At 31.7% G+C, this 18,761-nt stretch overlaps 2 protein-coding genes across 4 annotated transcripts; one reads left to right on the forward strand and one right to left on the reverse strand.

Moving 5' to 3' along the window:
• Positions 1-3,261: 3,261 nt before the first annotated feature.
• On the forward strand, positions 3,262-7,031 carry iscub (iron-sulfur cluster assembly enzyme b). 3 transcript variants are annotated; one of them, NM_001017800.2, is given in 5 exon segments: positions 3,262-3,382; positions 3,828-3,941; positions 5,921-6,031; positions 6,173-6,251; positions 6,393-7,031. In NM_001017800.2, coding segments are annotated over 5 exon segments (495 nt in total). In that variant the 5' UTR covers positions 3,262-3,286; the 3' UTR covers positions 6,488-7,031.
• Positions 7,032-10,203: 3,172 nt separating this feature from the next.
• Positions 10,204-13,474, reverse strand: tmem119b (transmembrane protein 119b). The gene is given in 2 exon segments (NM_001089443.1): positions 10,204-11,345; positions 13,415-13,474. A coding segment is annotated over 1 exon segment (885 nt). The 5' UTR covers positions 11,331-11,345; positions 13,415-13,474; the 3' UTR covers positions 10,204-10,445.
• Positions 13,475-18,761: the final 5,287 nt, after the last annotated feature.

Genomic DNA, 18,761 nt, shown 5'->3' on the forward strand with positions numbered 1-18,761 from the left:
CCCAACGCCTCCTTTTTCAATGATTGGCTGACAGCGCTGTCAGTCAAAAGGTCTGCATCGATGTCACTTGGCGCAGAGACCAATAGCAAACAATACGATTAAAAATTACCTGAAAAATTCAGCATATCCAACAAAATAAGAGAGATACATTTTAAGATCTTGCATAATGTTTATCCTACAAATTCCCAAAATAGCTAATTATTTGGATATATCTAATTTGTGTACTTTCTGCAAAATACATGAAGAGACTTTATTTCACTTATTCTATATTTGCATTCACATTAAACATCTTTGGATTGGAATAATATCATTTTTTTATTTATCGTCCTTATTTAAAAATTATTTAGATTTGTCTATAAAAGATATATTTCTGTGTTTCTCGGGTAATGATTATGCTTGATCTTATTGTAATTTTTTGTGTTACACTGTAATTTTTTTATACACAAAAATAAGTTCCTAAAAACAATACAGATATTTAATACTTTTCTTGTTGAAATTTCGTACAATATTGAATCTCTTTAGCTTATTAATAATAATAAGAAGAAGTTTCTTAAAGCTTATGATAATCTTTTTTCTTAATGCTTGAGGCTTTGTAATTTTTTCCCTCTCTCTCTCTCTTCTTTCTTATTTTTTGTTATTGCATTTTTCTTTAATGCTGTTTACTTTTTGCAAATAAAAAAATAATAATAAAAATTCAAAAATTCAAAACTATACGACCAAAAACATTTAATTTTATTAAAAATGGAAATCAAAAAAGTCTCTAAATCAAATTAATAACAAACTGACTACATGTTAGATTTCATGGAGGAATTTTATTCCCTCTGTAGTTTTTTTGTTTTTTTTGTTTTTATTTCTTAAGCACTATGTTTAATTTAAAAAAAATTCACTTGTTATGTTTTTGTTTTATTATCATGTATGGATGTTTTTATGCAATTGTTGTAATAGTCTCGGATATAGCTTGTGTCTAAATTTGTATTAATACTTAGTGTAGTGTTTTAATGCGTTTAACAAAAAAGACTAAAATACACTACATGAAAATAATTAAATCTAATATTGATGTAAAATGTTCATTTTGTCCATATTATACAGAAACTGTCTTACATTTACTTTGGGGTTTTCATTATGTTGTACAATTTTGGATACATTTTGGCTCATTTATTGATGATAATATCCAACAAGATGTATCTGCTACTTATTTTTTTCAACATGGTTTCATGGTTATTTAAGGTTATCAAATTGAATGTAAAATGTGCTTTTACAGACATAATCAAGTGTGCAATGTGTTATAGAAATTATATTAGTCATTAAAAAAAGGTAAATAAGTAAATAAATCAGTAGAAAGATGGAGGTAAGGAAAAAAGAAAAAAGGGGAAACATCATACCCTCTGTAAGTACTAACATTGGTGACTAAATAGTCACAAAGTCTCTGGAAAGGCACATAAAACAAAATAATATTTTTTTCCACATAACAGCACAATCCTATAATACATGTCGTTTTGAAAAAAGAACTATAGAACAAAACAAAAAGAGGAAAAAACAATAACAACAAAAATAAAAAAACAAACAACGAAAGACCATTTCCTGTGAGCTTCTGATCACCCTCCTCCAATAAAGCCTAATTGACACACAAAACCATTTCTTTCATGTGTAAAGGCAGGTGTTCTGTAAAAGGAGACCGTATGTTTTAAAAACCTCGTATGTTATCATTAAACAAAACTGCAAAAATCATATTTGTTACTTTTAAAGATTTTATTTTTTGTTATTGTGACTCTGTCTCCACTAAAAGAAATGCTTGTTTTGTTATAAATGTAATTTATTTTCTTAAGAATTTATATATCCACAAATGTAAATTTATCAATACAAACCACATTTGTAATGCCTCCTAGCTTTTTCATATACTTTCCTGTTTTTTTAAGAATTTAGATACAATCTCATTATCTGAAAACAAGAAAGCAAGTAGAATTTTGTATTGACTTAATTTAAATACTGAAGTTGATCATACCTTCCATTTCATGTTCATGTCCTTTTTTTCTTTATTTTTTTTTTTCCTTTTTTATTGACAATGTATGTAATTGATATTTTGAATATTGTTTACAATATTGTTCATGTCACCACTGTATTCTATTTGCATTAATAAAAAAAGGCAATATGATTAAAGATTATCATACTGTTTTACGTTTTGTTTTGAAAATGCAATTTGGTTATTTAAACTTTGATTATAGTGTCAAAATGAAATGTATATAATTAATTAGTTTGTTTTATTTGCTAGATATTATCTTCTAGATGCATATTTTCTAGCAAAAAGCCTTTTTATCATATCTAAAGATAGTGAGAATTAAATGTACACAATTAGAATCAATGCTAACAGGAAGTCTATTTATATCATTTAGAATATGTGTTTTAAATCTTTAAATGATTCAATGGTCTTGTGTCCATATTGAGTGCTGTATAGAGTACTATGTTACTGATTATAAAACAGGCTACTATATAGACATTTATGTCAGTAAGTTACTTACTTTTAAACTTAGTTACATAATTATTAAAATTCCCCAGATTCAGTAGCCGGGTGAATGGACGGCATAATAATTTAAATGGCTATTTTATTTTGTTAAATTCAAAGCAAAATAATAGAGCACAGTATAATTTTTAGTAAGACAAATTAAAGGAGAATTTATTATGATTAATTTTAAATGTATTTTAAGAAAAAAAAAGTAAAAAAAAGTTATTTCATTTACTTTATTTCATTTTTCAGTATATCTTTTTTTCTATTTTTGTTGTTGTTTCACTGTTTTTAATTCAGGTTTTGTGTTATGTTTTGTATCCATGTAAAAAAAACTACTTGCTACTATTAAATATAATAATAATCAGTGGATATTATGTTTGTTATAATAGAAAATAACCCTTTATTTCTTAATAAAAGCCTACACATTTACACACAGAAGCTGTAAAGTTTCACCAAAATCAGAAAATTATCTGCCAAAACGTTGATCATGTCATGTTTATTAATTGTATTGGGTATTTTTGTAACTTTGATGGTTATTACATTTTAAAACGTAGGGTGTAAACTGTTTAAGTTTAATAGATAATAATAAAGAATAAACAATATAAAAATGTATAGATAAATAACAAGGTATGAACGGAGTACTGTATAGGTACACATGAACTTCGAGTAAAATAGAAAACGGTTTCCCCATGTCTCACATCTCGCGATGGTCGCTGCAATGTACGAGAGTCAACGGGTTATAAATCCGCTTTGTGTGAGATTCAAGTGCGTCATTCTGAAATCATGGCGGCGTCGCTGGCGAAGAAGTGCGCTGCTCCGCAAATCCTCAAAACACTTTCAGCTCCAACCTTGAGGACGCAGAGTGGGTATCACAAAAAGGTAAGCTAGTCGGAGAAGTAATCGTGACAGCTTCAAAAGTTCTCTCTTTTGGTTTCATGTATTTCAAGTGGTTTCCCGTGTGGTTTATATCCCGTGATGTACAACGACAGTAAATTACACTGTACTGTCTGTCACCACAAACATGTGACCTATTGTGTTTCTTATGATTTTTCTGCCACCAGCTTATACTTCTTTAAGTCATCTGACTGCAGTTCTTATGTTTAATATCTTATTTATTGTAGATGACTTATAGTTAACTTGTTACACTGAATGAGTCCATGATATCTTTTTATTTTGCAAATTATATTTCTGTAAAATCAGTACATTATTTAGGTCAAAATTGAGGGACAATTGAGATCAGCATGGCCGTGTATTTGTCTTATGTAACAATAAGCACATGATTCTGACAGAAAATTATTTTTATTTATTTTTTATTTATTTTAAGGTCGTGGACCACTATGAGAATCCAAGAAATGTAGGATCTTTGGATAAAAATGCTAAGAATGTTGGCACCGGGTTGGTTGGTGCCCCTGCATGTGGAGATGTGATGAAACTTCAGGTAATCCTGTCTTTCTTAACAATAGGACCAGTGAATGAATGAAGGAGTATGGATGTTGCTAGATGTCACAAAGGTGAATCTTAGTGGATCTTAATTCTTTGTAGTGTATCTGAAGCCTGTGATGGCATTTAGGAATTACACAGGATAAGTCTGCATATGTTAAATGATTGTATTTTAATTTATTGATTTAAAAAAAGATTGATTTATTGTTTGTTCATTTAAGAGGGTCAAATATAATACAAACATAGTAATTGTTTATAACAATATTATAATGATAATAACAAATTTAAAAGGACAGATAATCTCTAAACATGCCTCTAGCCACAGAAATGGCTAAATTGCAGGACCTCTTCCACTGTTAAAGTGCATTTAAATAGCTAACAGCTTATAACTTAATTATATAAGCCATAAAAAAAGCTAACAGCTTATAACTTAATTATATAAACCATAATTAATAACTAATTTATATGAACTATAAATAAATTTATGAATAATCCCACGATTACACTTTAAGCAGGTTTTTATAAGAAAACTGATTGAAAAATTGAAACAAGTAAATTAAGCCTGTCATGATTATGCATTTTGTGCTTCTTACAAAGTGTCAAAGAAATAATTGTAATCAACAAATTGATTGCCTTTTTTCAAAATTTTACCCTAATATTTATGTTTTAATTACTTTTTTATATTATACTTTAAAACATTATGACATATTCATTTGGTTTTCTTTTATGTTGGTAAAATAATATTCTAAAACTTAATATTTTTCTTTCCTATTCATACTTTATTATTCATTCATTAATTTTCTTTTCGGCTTTTCCCTTTAATATTAGTCGGATTGAGCCGCCAACTTATCCAGTTTTACGTATGCCCTTCCAGCTGCAGCCCATCCCTTAGAAACACATACACACTCATTCACACACACACACTCATAAACTGCGGTCAATTTTAGCCAACCCAATTCACCTGTACCGCATGTCTTTGCACTTGTGGGTGAAACTGGAGCATCCGGAGAAAACCCACGCGAACACAAGGAGAACATGCAAACTCCACACAGAAATGCCAACTGACCCAGCCGATTCTCGAACCAGCGACCTTCTTGCTGTGAGGTGAACGTGCAATCCACTTCACCACCGTGTCGCTTCATACTTTATTACTCTTACTATCTTATTCTTGATCTGATTTACATTCAAACCGATCCAACAAACTATAATAAATTCTAGTATAATATAATATATGAAAGAAAGACTTTTGACAGACTTTGTGTCTTTGCAGTGTATTTACCTTATTTCCTTTGTCCCCAGGAGTAAAAATGCATCTCTAAGCATGTGGAGCGTTATTTAAGCATTATTTTTTATTGTAAATAACTAATATATTTATTTGTTTACTAATATGAAGTAGTAAATATGAATAAACATAGTAAAAGAAAATATCTTCATATTTATTAGTTAAAAAATAAACATGACTAAATACATATTCATGTTTATTGATTTATTCATTATAATATATTTTCCTTTAATATTTGAAGAATATATTCATATCTTAATAAATATTTGATATCTATTTGCTAATTAACAATAGTTATTATTATTTAAAGTAATAAATAATAATTCATTTAATATTATTGGTGATAATAATAACAATAGTAAAAAATGAACTCTTTCCAAGAGATGGGTTGCTGCTGGAAGGGCATCCGCTGCGTAAAAACTTGCTGGATAAGTTGGCGGTTCATTCCGCTGTGGCGACCCCGGATTAATAAAGGGACTAAGCCGACAAGAAAATGAATGAATGAAAAAATTAACTCATCAATAGATACATTCTAGAATGAATTGCAGTAGCACAATTATTTCATATATAAGATCAGTCTGCAAATCAGTTCAAATACTGATGATTAAAAACTTTCTGCAGTTTATTCAAGCATTATATGCATTAGTAGTCCACATTGTTTGTACTCAAGTTTGCTTTTGCTTTTTCCCACCTAGGTCGAGGTGGATGAAGCTGGGAAGATTGTGAATGCAAAGTTCAAAACTTTTGGCTGTGGCTCTGCTATTGCTTCCAGCTCTTTGGCTACCGAGTGGGTGAAAGGCAAATCTGTAAGCAGAAATGCCATTTTTATTAGTTCTTTGGATGTTTTCCTGTTTTTCTAATCTTTATTTCAACAAATTTAACCTGAACTGAACATATTTGTCTAAACATTAAACCTAAAAAGTCTTGTGGTTTGCCTGCATGTACAGGTCGATGAGGCCCTCAAGATAAAAAACACTGAGATCGCTAAAGAGCTTAGCCTTCCTCCAGTCAAACTGCACTGCTCGAGTAAGAATTTTAATGTTCATCTTTGCCTTACATTATTTACTAGTGTTATGATTGCTGTTCAGGTTGATAACAGTGACCCATATTATTTCTACTGTTAAGATGTTTCTTTTTTTGTAGCTGACCTTGTTCTCTGTTATGCAGTGCTGGCAGAGGATGCTATTAAAGCAGCTTTGGCCGACTACCGCCTGAAACAGGAAGGTGAACCGGTTGAGGAGACAGCTGTGGCCCGCATCTAGGAGGCACATTTGATCCTTTAAATCAGTGGTTCTCAACTGGTGCTTAACAACCAAATGGGGTTTCAGATCGGCTCGGATTGGGTCATGGGCAATAGAGAATTGAAACTACTAAATGCCAGTATCAAAATGTGATCAAATATACATGGTTATTGTTCTCTTGGAAGAGAAAAAGGCAGTTTCATTGTGTGATTGATTTTTGCGTATTGTTGGGTCGACACCGTTTATTCTGAAACATCATTTAGGTCTTGAAAGCCATTTGAGAAATCCCTGTGATAAGCTTAGACCAAAGCTCTCCAACTCTTGCACTGTAGCCAGTCTTTTAAACGCACAATATAAAAGCACTGAATGTTACTGTCTAATATTAGTTGTAATGAAAAAATGTGGTTTCACTTGCTAGCTGAATACGCACACAGATTATTTTATTGTATTATGTAAGTTTGAAGGGACAGAAACATGATTGTGTTGGTGATTTATGCTGCTGAGATTGTATTTGATGGCCTTTCAAACATTATTAGCTTAAAAATAAAGCATATGTAAAACTGAATCAAGTGAGTGTTATATTTGATACTGCATATCCATGTGTTGGAAGATTTATCAAGCACGTTACACTGTCGTCATAACGCACGACGTGCTCGGCTACACGATAAAAGCCATGGTTTTTTCCTAGCCATCCCTGACGGTAACGTGCTCTTTCTACGTTTCTATTTCTGCAACAACAGCATAAACTAGTTTACTATGTCATCTCAGATGTTGATTATATTGCTTTAATCAGTGTTACATGTTATCATTGTGTGTTTGAAAACCATTTTACCTGACATTTATTGCGAAACTGAAAGCGCCAGCAGATTACCTCAGATCTTGAAAATAAACAGAATCATCATAGATGGCGCTGTTTTGCACAATTTTTTAAGGTCTAAAACAACATCTGCAGTTTCTTACAATATTTGAAGTAGCCTATTTAATTTTTAAAACGTAATAAGGGGTTTGTTGAACAGTATTCAAATGTTTATACTATATCACCAACATTTCTCATCAACATACACCTCCACATTCTCCTCATAACTTGTACTCCCCATAATCACTGCACTATTTTATATTTGCACATTTAAATTTGTACATTGCACTTTGTTGCACTATTTCATCCTGAATCGTACATATCCACCACACTACATTTGTATTTATGTTCATATCTAGCTGCATACCTGTGATTATTAATTGCAACTTGTACATATTCATCTATTGTAAATCTCTGTTTATAGTTACCAGTAACACAACCTATATATAATGTTCATAGTACACCCATCTGTAAATAAATATCACCATTGTTTTTCAAAAATTGTACTTACATCCTGCACTTGCTGCTATTGCACTTAGACATAAACTGCATTCTGTTGCCTTGTACATGTGTAATGACATTAAAGCTGAATCTAATCTAATATCTGAAGTAAACTGACAATAGTTGTGGAGGGTTTACAGTAAAAACTTTGGCTAGTATTTGTATTTGAAATAAACCTATATGCAAATTCTAATATATAAATCAAATCTCAAAATGATTACAATAGTGAGTTTATATTGAAATAGAAAGCACATTGCAGACACTAATATCTGACCATAGACTAAACTGGAAAGCGGCATGGGACTCATTTAGCAGCTGCGGCTGAATACCTCTCGACCTTGAAAGGAAATATTTAAAGCCAGAATATGTAAACAATAACCTGGCTCAGAGCAAAACTATTTTTTACACTGAGACTCGTCTCCTTAATTGGAGTAGCAAGTGTGCTTGCTTTATTTCTTTGTGACCGTAGGTCTGTATGCGGTGCATTGAGATTAGATGAGACATACTGTAAAATATAGCTTTCTTCTTTTATAAGCCACCTACTTAATCTTTCCAGACTGTTAACATTATTAAAAGTGAGTAAAGCAAAGAACATTTCTGAAGCACAACCAAAAGTAAATATTCAATCACCATTTACTCACCCAAGTGGTTCCAAACCTTATTATTTAATTTGAAACAAAATAAATTGAATGTAAAGGGACTAAGCCGAACGAATAAATGAATGAATGAAAGAATGTTGGAAATAGTAGACATTGCCCAGCAGGCACACAACATCATAAGACGTTAATATTAGGTTAGATTTAGGTCATGATATCAGGTGACCAAAATTCAATGTCTACACTGCAAAAAACTGATTTTCTTACTTAGATTGTTTGTCTTGTTTCTAATCCAAATATCTAACTCTTAAATCAAGAAGCATTTTCTATACAAGCAAAACATAATTTCTTGTTTTAAAAAATAATATGCCAAAATTAAGTGAGTTTTTCCTTAAAATAAGCAAAATAATGGAGCCAATGGAGTAAGCCAAACAGTTTTATGTCAAAAGGAAAAGCAAGATTATTTTGCTTACTCCATTGGCAGATTATTTTGCTTATTTTCAGGAAAAACTCAGTTAATTTTGGAATATTATTTCTGAAAACAAGACAATATGTGTTGCTTGCCTAGAAAATGCTTCTTGATATAAGATGTTTTAGGATATTTGGACTAGAAAGAAGACAAACAACATTATGTTTTTGACAACATTATTTTGACTTCCAATAATGACGTTAAATTACGCTGATATTTGGTTGATTTTAGGTTGTGTTGGAAAGTGACCAAAATTCAACATCTGATAGATGTCATAGTGGTAACATCCACACAACGTCAAGGTGTAACATAAGTAGATGTTGATATGTGGTTGATTTTAGCTTGGACATTGGACATCATCTTGATGTTGGGTTCTGACGTCGACCCTTTTTTCATTTCTAAACAAAATCCAATGTCCCCACAACGTTGGGTTACATTGGGGTACATCGTCAGTATGACGTGATGTTAACTTCCTGTGCCTGCAGGGTGCCTTCCATTGTATTTTTTTTTTTACTTTGGATGTCAGTAATTATTAGTTTTTCAACATTCTTTTAAATTTATATACAGTTAAAGTCAGAATTATTGGCCCCCTTTAATTTTTTTCCCCTTTTTAAATATTTCCCAAATGATGTTTAACAGAGCAAGGAAATTCTCCATGTATGTCTGATAATATTTTTCTTCTGGAGAAAGTCTTATTTATTTTGGCTAGAATAAAAGCAATTTAAAAAATTTTAAAAAACATTTTAAGGTCAAAATGATTAGCCCCTTTAAGCTATATTTTTTTGATTGTCTACAGCAGGGATTCACAAACTTTTCAGCCCACGACCCCCAAAATAACAATGCTAGTGACTCATGACCCCCAATATCCTCTGAGGTGGTTATAAATACAGAAACCTCGCATGCAATGGCGCACACACACACCAATACACCCAAGTCTATACTTCGTTTAATTTTTTTAATGTATGTGAGTGCTGCAAATGTGCCAAAAAAGTTTAACCTGGTATTGTAAAATCAATCTTCTGCATCTGACCCTATTGTTGTGTCTTTAATATAAAGTAATTACCTCAGGGGTCGCAATCCAATAGAACTAGTAATAAGCTACTATAAAGTATATAGTAACTAGAAACAACAATAGGTAGATTAGGTCAGTTGGTTATGGATAAAATATGGTAATTCTTATGGTTTAATAATAATAAATAGATTTTTGGAAATCAACAGGCGAAAAAATTGCAATTAGATATTGTCCCTAAATGGCACAGCCCCTTTAGGGAGCCATCGACATATACAGCGAAAAGAGACTCATGACAACGAGCAATTAAAATGCAGTTTTTATGATAAAGTCATGCCCAGCAGGCATCCGTTCGTAGCATTTAAAATAGCGATTCAAAACAGATTACATATGTTACATGAAAGTAAACAGTCAGAAACAACAATAAAGCCATACAAACTTTTGGGAAAATCATGAAACCTCATACCACATTCTTCACTTTTACAATGTCCAAAAAACACAGTTTGCTCTGTACTTGTGTTTCCTTCAAGGCTTTTAAAATGTCCACATTAAAATGCTGTTTTCTCTTCGCTGATGAATGGAGAGCCTGAAGTAGTGACTTCCTGTTTGTTCGTGTCCTCTTGTATCTCAGAATTCTCTAGCCCAGATGGATGTTTGCTCTCATCAGGGGGCCCAGAGTCCGAGAGGTCAGTCTTTTCCATGTCACAAGATGGGACATCATCCTGGGACCTGCTGGGGCTTATCTTTTCCACAGGATCATCAACAACAGACTCATTTGTGATATTTTCCTCCAGCAAACCACAGCTCTCCTCTTGACTCAGCTCACATAGAGGACTTTCCTCCTCCTCTGCAGGTTTTTGGGCTTCTGCCTCTTCACTCTTCTCCTTCCACGGACTCTTGAGTGGAGTTCTGAGGTTCTTGGTGGCCATCATGATGTCCTCCTGGAGCTGCCTGGCTGAATTCACTGGCTCTTCACTGGGCCTGGTGTTGGTTTTTTCCGGGACTTCGCTGAAGAAGCGTCCTCCCCCGGCCTTGTCTTGCTCATCCACGTACATCTTTGAGGGAAAAGCACAGGGGTAGTAGGTGCTGACTTTACGTCGGCGACTCAAAATGGCAGCCGAGCAGAGGATGGTGAAGATGAGAAGGATTAGTGTGGTAATGACGATTATGGGGAGGTGGTTCTCTTTTAAAAAATCTGCTGCTTGATTCCAGAATGGTTTGGTTTGTTTATCTCCATCTATGGAGCTGGACTTCACAGAGTCATTGAGAAAGGAAGGGATGCTGGGTGTGAAATCCACATCTATGATCGTAGAATACCACTGGCCACTGCCCTCCCAAGAGTCATTTAAAATGACTGGGGTGGCATTAGAGTACCTTTTGGTTAGCAGAACAATGGACAGGCCGATGAGGCAGCGGAGAGCTGAGTGATCCATCCTGTGACTCAATACCTGCAGTGATTAAAAAGCATACAGCATTTTTCATTTTCATTTTTGCACATGTATAACCCTCATGTAGTTTTTCTGTGAGAAGAACCTCAGACCAGGACTTCAGTTTAACATCTCAACCAAAAGACAACGCTCACTGAGCAGTACAGAGTCTCTTTCACTCTACTGGGGTGTTAGAGGACTCACACAGGCCACAGGTTGGGCACCCCCTGCTGGCCTCACTAACACTGATTCCAGCAGCAACCTAGCTTTCACATGTGGTCTCCCTTCCATGTAGTGACCAGGTGCAGCCCTGCTTAGTTTCAGTGGGCGACAATGTGAGATTTGCAGAGAGCTAGCTGACGGAAATATAATGTTCTTTTTAAATTATCAAATATATATAAATATTTCAATAACCTTTTCAAAGTGAACACATTTAATTTTCCCACACTTTACACTGTAAAAAATATTGGGTTCCACACAAATCCTTCATGTTGTTCATGTAGCACAAATTGATTAATTTAACTTAATTATTTTTAAAAACTTAAGTGGATTGAACATAAAACATTTAAGTTGTCCCAAAAGACCCTCAAGAATTGTGTTGATTCAACTCATTTTTCATAATTAGATTGAACAAGCAGCCAACATATTTTTGAGTGTAAAAAATGATTAGTTGACTTATTTAAATAAAAAATTAATAAATAAAAAAGAAAAAAAACTCCTTTCTTTTAAAGTGATTGGTTGACTTTTAAAGTGTTTAGTTGACTTTCCTTGAAAATGTTTTTGAATAACCCTGTAGCCTAAAATTTATAAGTAAACAAACTATATGCATATTTTAAAAAATGACTCAATAGTTCCAAGTTACAAAGAGTTTACTTACTTTTTAAAGTAAACTCATCTTGTCACTTTTTTAGGCAATGGGATTACTCACTTTTTAAGTAAATTTTTTTTTTATCAAAATTAACTCAATAACATTTATAATAATTAATAAGAAATTTGCTTTGTTTTTATTTCATTGTCACATTAATTTGCTAAATTTGTCTTTCCTAAAAAAAAAAAAAAGTTGAAAGAGCCACATGGAAACTTCATTGGATTCAGAGCCAGATGCATTATGTTCTGTGCAACTGCCATGTCTGTTCATTCCTGCTTTATGAGCTCCTGTTTCAAAGTTCCCGTTTCTACTATGAGCTGAATAAACATCCCTAACTCTAGTTCCCATTTTTGCGAAAAGATAGGACATTTAACTCTACATTTTCCTGCATTGATGGCAAAACAGACTTTACAATAATGTTTAATCCACTACAATCAGTTAATGTAAACATAAACTAAAAGAAATACTTTACTTCTTTCTTTTTATTCTATGATTTATTATTCTATGATAAATATTAATATAAGACATTAATTATAGGTAGTTGTTAATTTATGTTCAGAATTAATAACTGCTTTAATTATTAGAAATCAGGTTCATTTATACAACTTAAATCTTATTTTAACGTATTAATAAGTGCAAAAGTTTAAATTTAATCTGTAATAAAATTTAATCTAAAATATTTCCAAACTAATTTAATGGTCTTATTGTAAAGTGTTTCTAACTAATTTAAAGTTCAATACAAATATTGCGTTTAATACATCAATTCAGGAAGGATTGGTGAACCAAAGTATTATACTACAATGATTTATTTCCTAAAACAACAATGTTCAAATAAAGGTTTCTCTGCTCCATCTGTGCTCAAGCTGACGACTAATCATCACTGGGCATTTGGTGCACAATGGAAATAGTATCAAGCTCATGTGGCGCCTCACTCTCCAACACACACACATACACACACAAAGCCTTAATACTAATCTCTGTCAGTGTTTTATGCTGGCTTCAAAGCAGTTCCAAACAACTGTAAGCTCTGTCCACAGTATACGAACTTCCATTTATTTACATCTATAGAGAGTTTAAAAACAATCAAGCCAGAATTAACTTTTTGAGTCCAGCTATTCTTTGTCACAGTTTAAACTTAGTTAGCCACATGAACACTTTAAAGATGTGCATTTTCCTACTAAAAATAGAAACCAGACCAAAGAGATGCTGAAATCTGACTTACTTTAGAGTTCTAAAACATGCCGACTGAAGATGATCTGGCTTTGAGAAGAAACGTCTGCTGTTTCCTCCTCTCAGACTGCAAGATGAAGAACTGCTGGACTGCTGATGGGGGAAAGAAACTCCTGCTTTCCCCTCCTCCCCTTTTCTTCTTCTCCTGCTTCTTCCCTATCCCAGAAAGACTGACTGGGTCATATCCAGACACACTGTTCTCGTTAAGGCTGTTTTGGGGGAGAGCCGAGTTTTTCCCCCCTCCTCTTGCCTGTGTGCACTGGAGAACTTCAAGCCACCAGATGTAGCATAGTTTGTTTCAACAAACTAGGGAGACTGTGAGGAATTTTCCTGCAGGTTTTCTTTTCATCCAGTATCTTGAAGTTAAACTTAATGTAAATTCCTCCAGTGTAAGCATTACATCTGAGGAGGAAATGCAGAAGCTGATGGTATCTTGTAAAACACTTTGGGGCTGTTTTTGGCCCTCAAAACAGAAGCTATCAGGTCTCCGAGGAAGAGTTTTATGTTTCCTGTGATCACATGATCCACGGGGGAGAAAACACATGTGCTGTGAGCCTCTGCAGGAACAATAGACAGCAATACATAGCACTGCCGCAGCAAAGAATTGTAATTGAATCTGCTGAAACTGATGGTAAGGCTAAAAGGTATGCCATCTGAGTATTACAGTTTTTCACAATATGACACTTTTTTCAATACATTTAACAAGTTTGCTAAACTCTTAACACATCAACAGACCTAAAACACACAATTGGCAAAACAGTTAATTTCATGCTCAAAATCACACATTGTAAACTAAACCTCTAAACTACTTTTCAAAATACAATAATAAACGAACACAATAAACCATGTCTAACAAAACACTACAAACATGTTTCAAAATGAAACAATTGTTCAAAACACAAACACATAATCTCTTCCAACAGAAACATTCAGTCAATCAGAACACACTCACAATAAAAACACTATCATCAGCTGACATTACAGAAACTACATTAGTTTATGTGTCAGCTCTGCTCTTATATTTGAAGTCTCTACAGTTTTGTTTCATTGGGTTAAGAAATGCAGGCATTTTCTTTCTTTTACTGCAAAAATTCTATACAAAAACGAAGAAAAAAATTGCTTTATAAAATTTACAGTTTATGTAAAAAAAATACAGACACAGAATTGCTGCAGTACAGACTTTATTTGCAAAAGGACATTACTGCAAACAGAAAAAGCACCACAATTATAATACAGTTTTTTACAATTGCTATGACACTTTTATCAATACATTTAACAAGTTTCCTAAACTCTTAACACAGTTAGCACAACATCCGTCTTCGTGGGCTATACAATTAACACATTTCTTGTTGTTTTGACACAAAATGCATCCAGTTAACACAAATTTAAAATGCTTTAACTTCTTTTACACACAAGCACAACCAGGAACAAAACAATGTAATTTTACAGTCAAATTTACAAATGCTTTAACACAGTATGTCAGAACAGATAACACCATGTTCTAAACAGAAATTATATAGGATAAGGTCAAAGTGAACAGCTGTTCTAATTGTGAATTGAAACACAAATATATTCCCTGTATTTTATTCAATTGCCAATGAGAAACATCATATTGCGGTTATATAAATAAATAAATAAATAAATGTATATATATATATATATATATATATATATATATATATATATATATATATATAAATGTATATATATATATATATATATATATATATATATATATATATATATATATATATATATATATATATATAAACATATATATATATATATATAAACATTTATTTATTATATATATATATATATATATATATATATATATATATATATATATATATATATATATATATATATATATATATATATATATATATATATATATATATATATACATTTATTTATTTATTTATTTAAAAACCAAAACAAGACATGAGTGTGCTTTCTAGATGGGAATCAGCTGTCATATATATATATATATAACCGCAATATGAGTCTCTCATATATATATATATATAACCGCAATATGAGTCTCTCATATATATATATATATATATATATATTATATATATTTATATATATATATATATATATATATATATATATATATATATATATATATATATATATATATATATATATATATATATATATATATATATATATATATATTTATATATATATATATATATATATATATATATATATATATATATATATATATATATATATATATATATATATATATATATGAGAGACTCATATTGCGGTTATATATATATATGACAGCTGATTCCCATCTGAAAGCACACTCATGTCTTGTTTTGGTTTTTCCTATCACATGATCATATGTTCTGATAGAGGACTCTTGAGGTTTTTTAAAGGAACATCAAAGAACTCTGTCACCAATACGTCCATGTAAGATTATGCAATACATTCATTACTGTACTATACAAAGTGTTTTGCAGAAAACTACTCTTTAAACCTGGAGTTCATTAGTACATACAGTACATATACAGTACAGCATTTGCATACACTGAGTCTAATTACTTTTAGAGAGTCATGAAGTTAGAGGCCAATCAAGTACCACATGAAATTTTCAATGTTGACAAGGCTGGGGATGTCGCCGTAGGAAAAACATAATAGGCCAAAGGGCCACAGTTACCGTGCCGGGCCACAGAAGATATCAAGTATAATGTGGATGAGAACATGTGGCAAAAGACCGGGCAGAATAGAAGATTACTTTGTTATTTTATTGTGGTGCTTTTTCTGTTTGCAGTGATGTCCTTCTGCAAAAAAGTCTGTACTCCAGAAATTCTGTGTCTGTAATTTTTTTTTTTTTACATAAACTGTAAATTTTATAAAGCAAATTTTTTTCTTCGTTTTGTATAGAATTTTTGCAGTAAAAGAAAGAAAATGCATGCATTTACTTAACCCAATGAAACAAAACTGTAACGAGACTTCAAATATAAGGGCAGAGCTGACACATAAACTAATGGAGTTTCTGTAATGTCAGCTGATGATAGTGTTTTTATTGTCAGTGTTTTCTGATTGACTGAATGTTTATGTTGGAAGAGAACATGTGTTTGTGTTTTGAACAATAATTTCATTTTGGAACATGTTTGCAGTGTTTTGTTAGACATGGTGTAGTGTGTTCGTTTATTATTGTATTTTGAAAAGAAGTTTAGAGGTTTAGTTTACAATGTGTGATTTTGAGCATAAAATTAACTGTTTTGCCAATTGTGTGTTTTAGGTGTGTTGCTGTGTTAAGAGTTTAGCAAACTTGTTACATGTATTGAAAAAAGTGTTATAGCCATTGTAAAAAACTGTAAAATAACAAAGTAATTTTCTATTTTGCTGGTCTTTTGCCACATGTTCTCATCCACATTACACTTGATATCTTCTATGGCCCGGCATGGTAACTGTGGCCCTTTGACCTACAGTTTTTTACAATGGCTATGACACTTTTTTCAATACATTTAACAAGTTTGCTAAACTCTTAATGCAGCAACACACCTAAAATACACAATTGGCAAAACAGTTAATTTTATGCTCAAAATCACACATTATAAACTAAACCTCTAAACTACTTTTCAAAATACTAAAATAAACGAACACACTACACCATGTCTAACAAAACACTGCAAACATGTTTCAAAATGAAATTATTGTTCAAAACACAAACACATGTTCTCTTCCAACATAAACATTCAGTCAATCAGAACACACTGACAATAAAAACACTATCATCAGCTGACATTACAGAAACTGCATTAGTTTATGTGTCAGCTCTGCCCTTATATTTGAAGTCTCGTTACAGTTTTGTTTCGTTGGGTTAAGTAAATGCATGCATTTTCTTTCTTTTACGGCAAAAATTCTATACAAAACGAAGAAAAATAATTGCTTTATAAAATTTACAGTTTATGTAAAAAAAAATACAGACACAGAATTGCTGCAGTACAGACTCTTTTTGCACAAGGACATCACTGCAAACAGAAAAAGCACCACAATTATAATAAAATAACAAAGTAATCTTCTATTCTTGGCACATGTTCTCATCCACATTATACTTGATATCTTCTGTGGCCCTGCACGGTAACTTTGGCCCTTTGGCCTATTATGTTTTTCCTATGGTGACATCCCCAGCCTTGTCAACATTGAAAATTTCATGTGGTACTTGATTGGCCTCTAACTTCATGACTCTCTGAAAGTAATTAGACACAGTGTATGCAAATGCTGTACTGTATATGTACTGTATGTACTAATGAACCCCAGGTTTAAAGAGTAGTTTACTGCAAAACACACTGTGTATAGTACAGTAATGACTGTATTGCATAATCTTACATCGACGTATTGGTGACAGAGTTCTTTGATGCGCTCACTGTTCCTCTCAAAAACCTCAAGAGTCCTCTATTAGAACATATGATCATGTGATTGGAATAACCAAAACAAGACATGAGTGTGCTTTCTAGATGGCAATCAGCTGTCATATATATATATATATATATATATATATATATATATATATATATATATATATATATATATATATATATATATATATATATATATATATATATATATATATATATATATATATATGAGAGACTCATATTGCAGTTATATATATATATTTTTCTTTTTTTTCAGTTACCATTGAGAAACAGCATATTGCGGTTATATAAATAAATAAAGAAATATATATATATATATATATATATATATATATATATATATATATATATATATATATATATATATATATATATATATAAATTTATTTATTTATTTATATAACCGCAATATGCTGTTTCTCATTGGCAATTGAATAAAATACAGGGAATATATTTGTGTTTCAATTCACAATTAGAACAGCTGTTCACTTTCACTTTATCCTATATAATTTCTGTTTAGAACATGGTGTTATCTGTTCTGACATACTGTGTTAAAGCATTTGTAAATTTGACTGTAAAATTACATTGTTTTGTTCTTGGTTGTGCTTGTGTGTAAAAGAAGTTAAAGCATTTTAAATTTGTGTTAACTGGATGCATTTTGTGTCAAAACAACAAGAAATGTGTTAATTGTATAGCCCACGAAGACAGATGTTGTGCTAACTGTGTTAAGAGTTTAGGAAACTTGTTAAATGTATTGATAAAAGTGTCATAGCAATTGTAAAAAACTGTAATATGTTTTTCCTATGGTGACATTCCCAGCCTTGTCAACATAGAAAATTTCATGTGGTACTTGATTGGCCTCCAACTTCATGACTCTCTGAAAGTAATTAGACACAGTGTATGCAAATGCTGTACTGTATATCAACTGTATAT

This window comes from Danio rerio, chromosome 5 (genome assembly GCF_052040795.2).
Source record: "Danio rerio strain M-AB ecotype USA chromosome 5, GRCz13ab, whole genome shotgun sequence".
Taxonomy (NCBI): domain Eukaryota; kingdom Metazoa; phylum Chordata; class Actinopteri; order Cypriniformes; family Danionidae; genus Danio; species Danio rerio.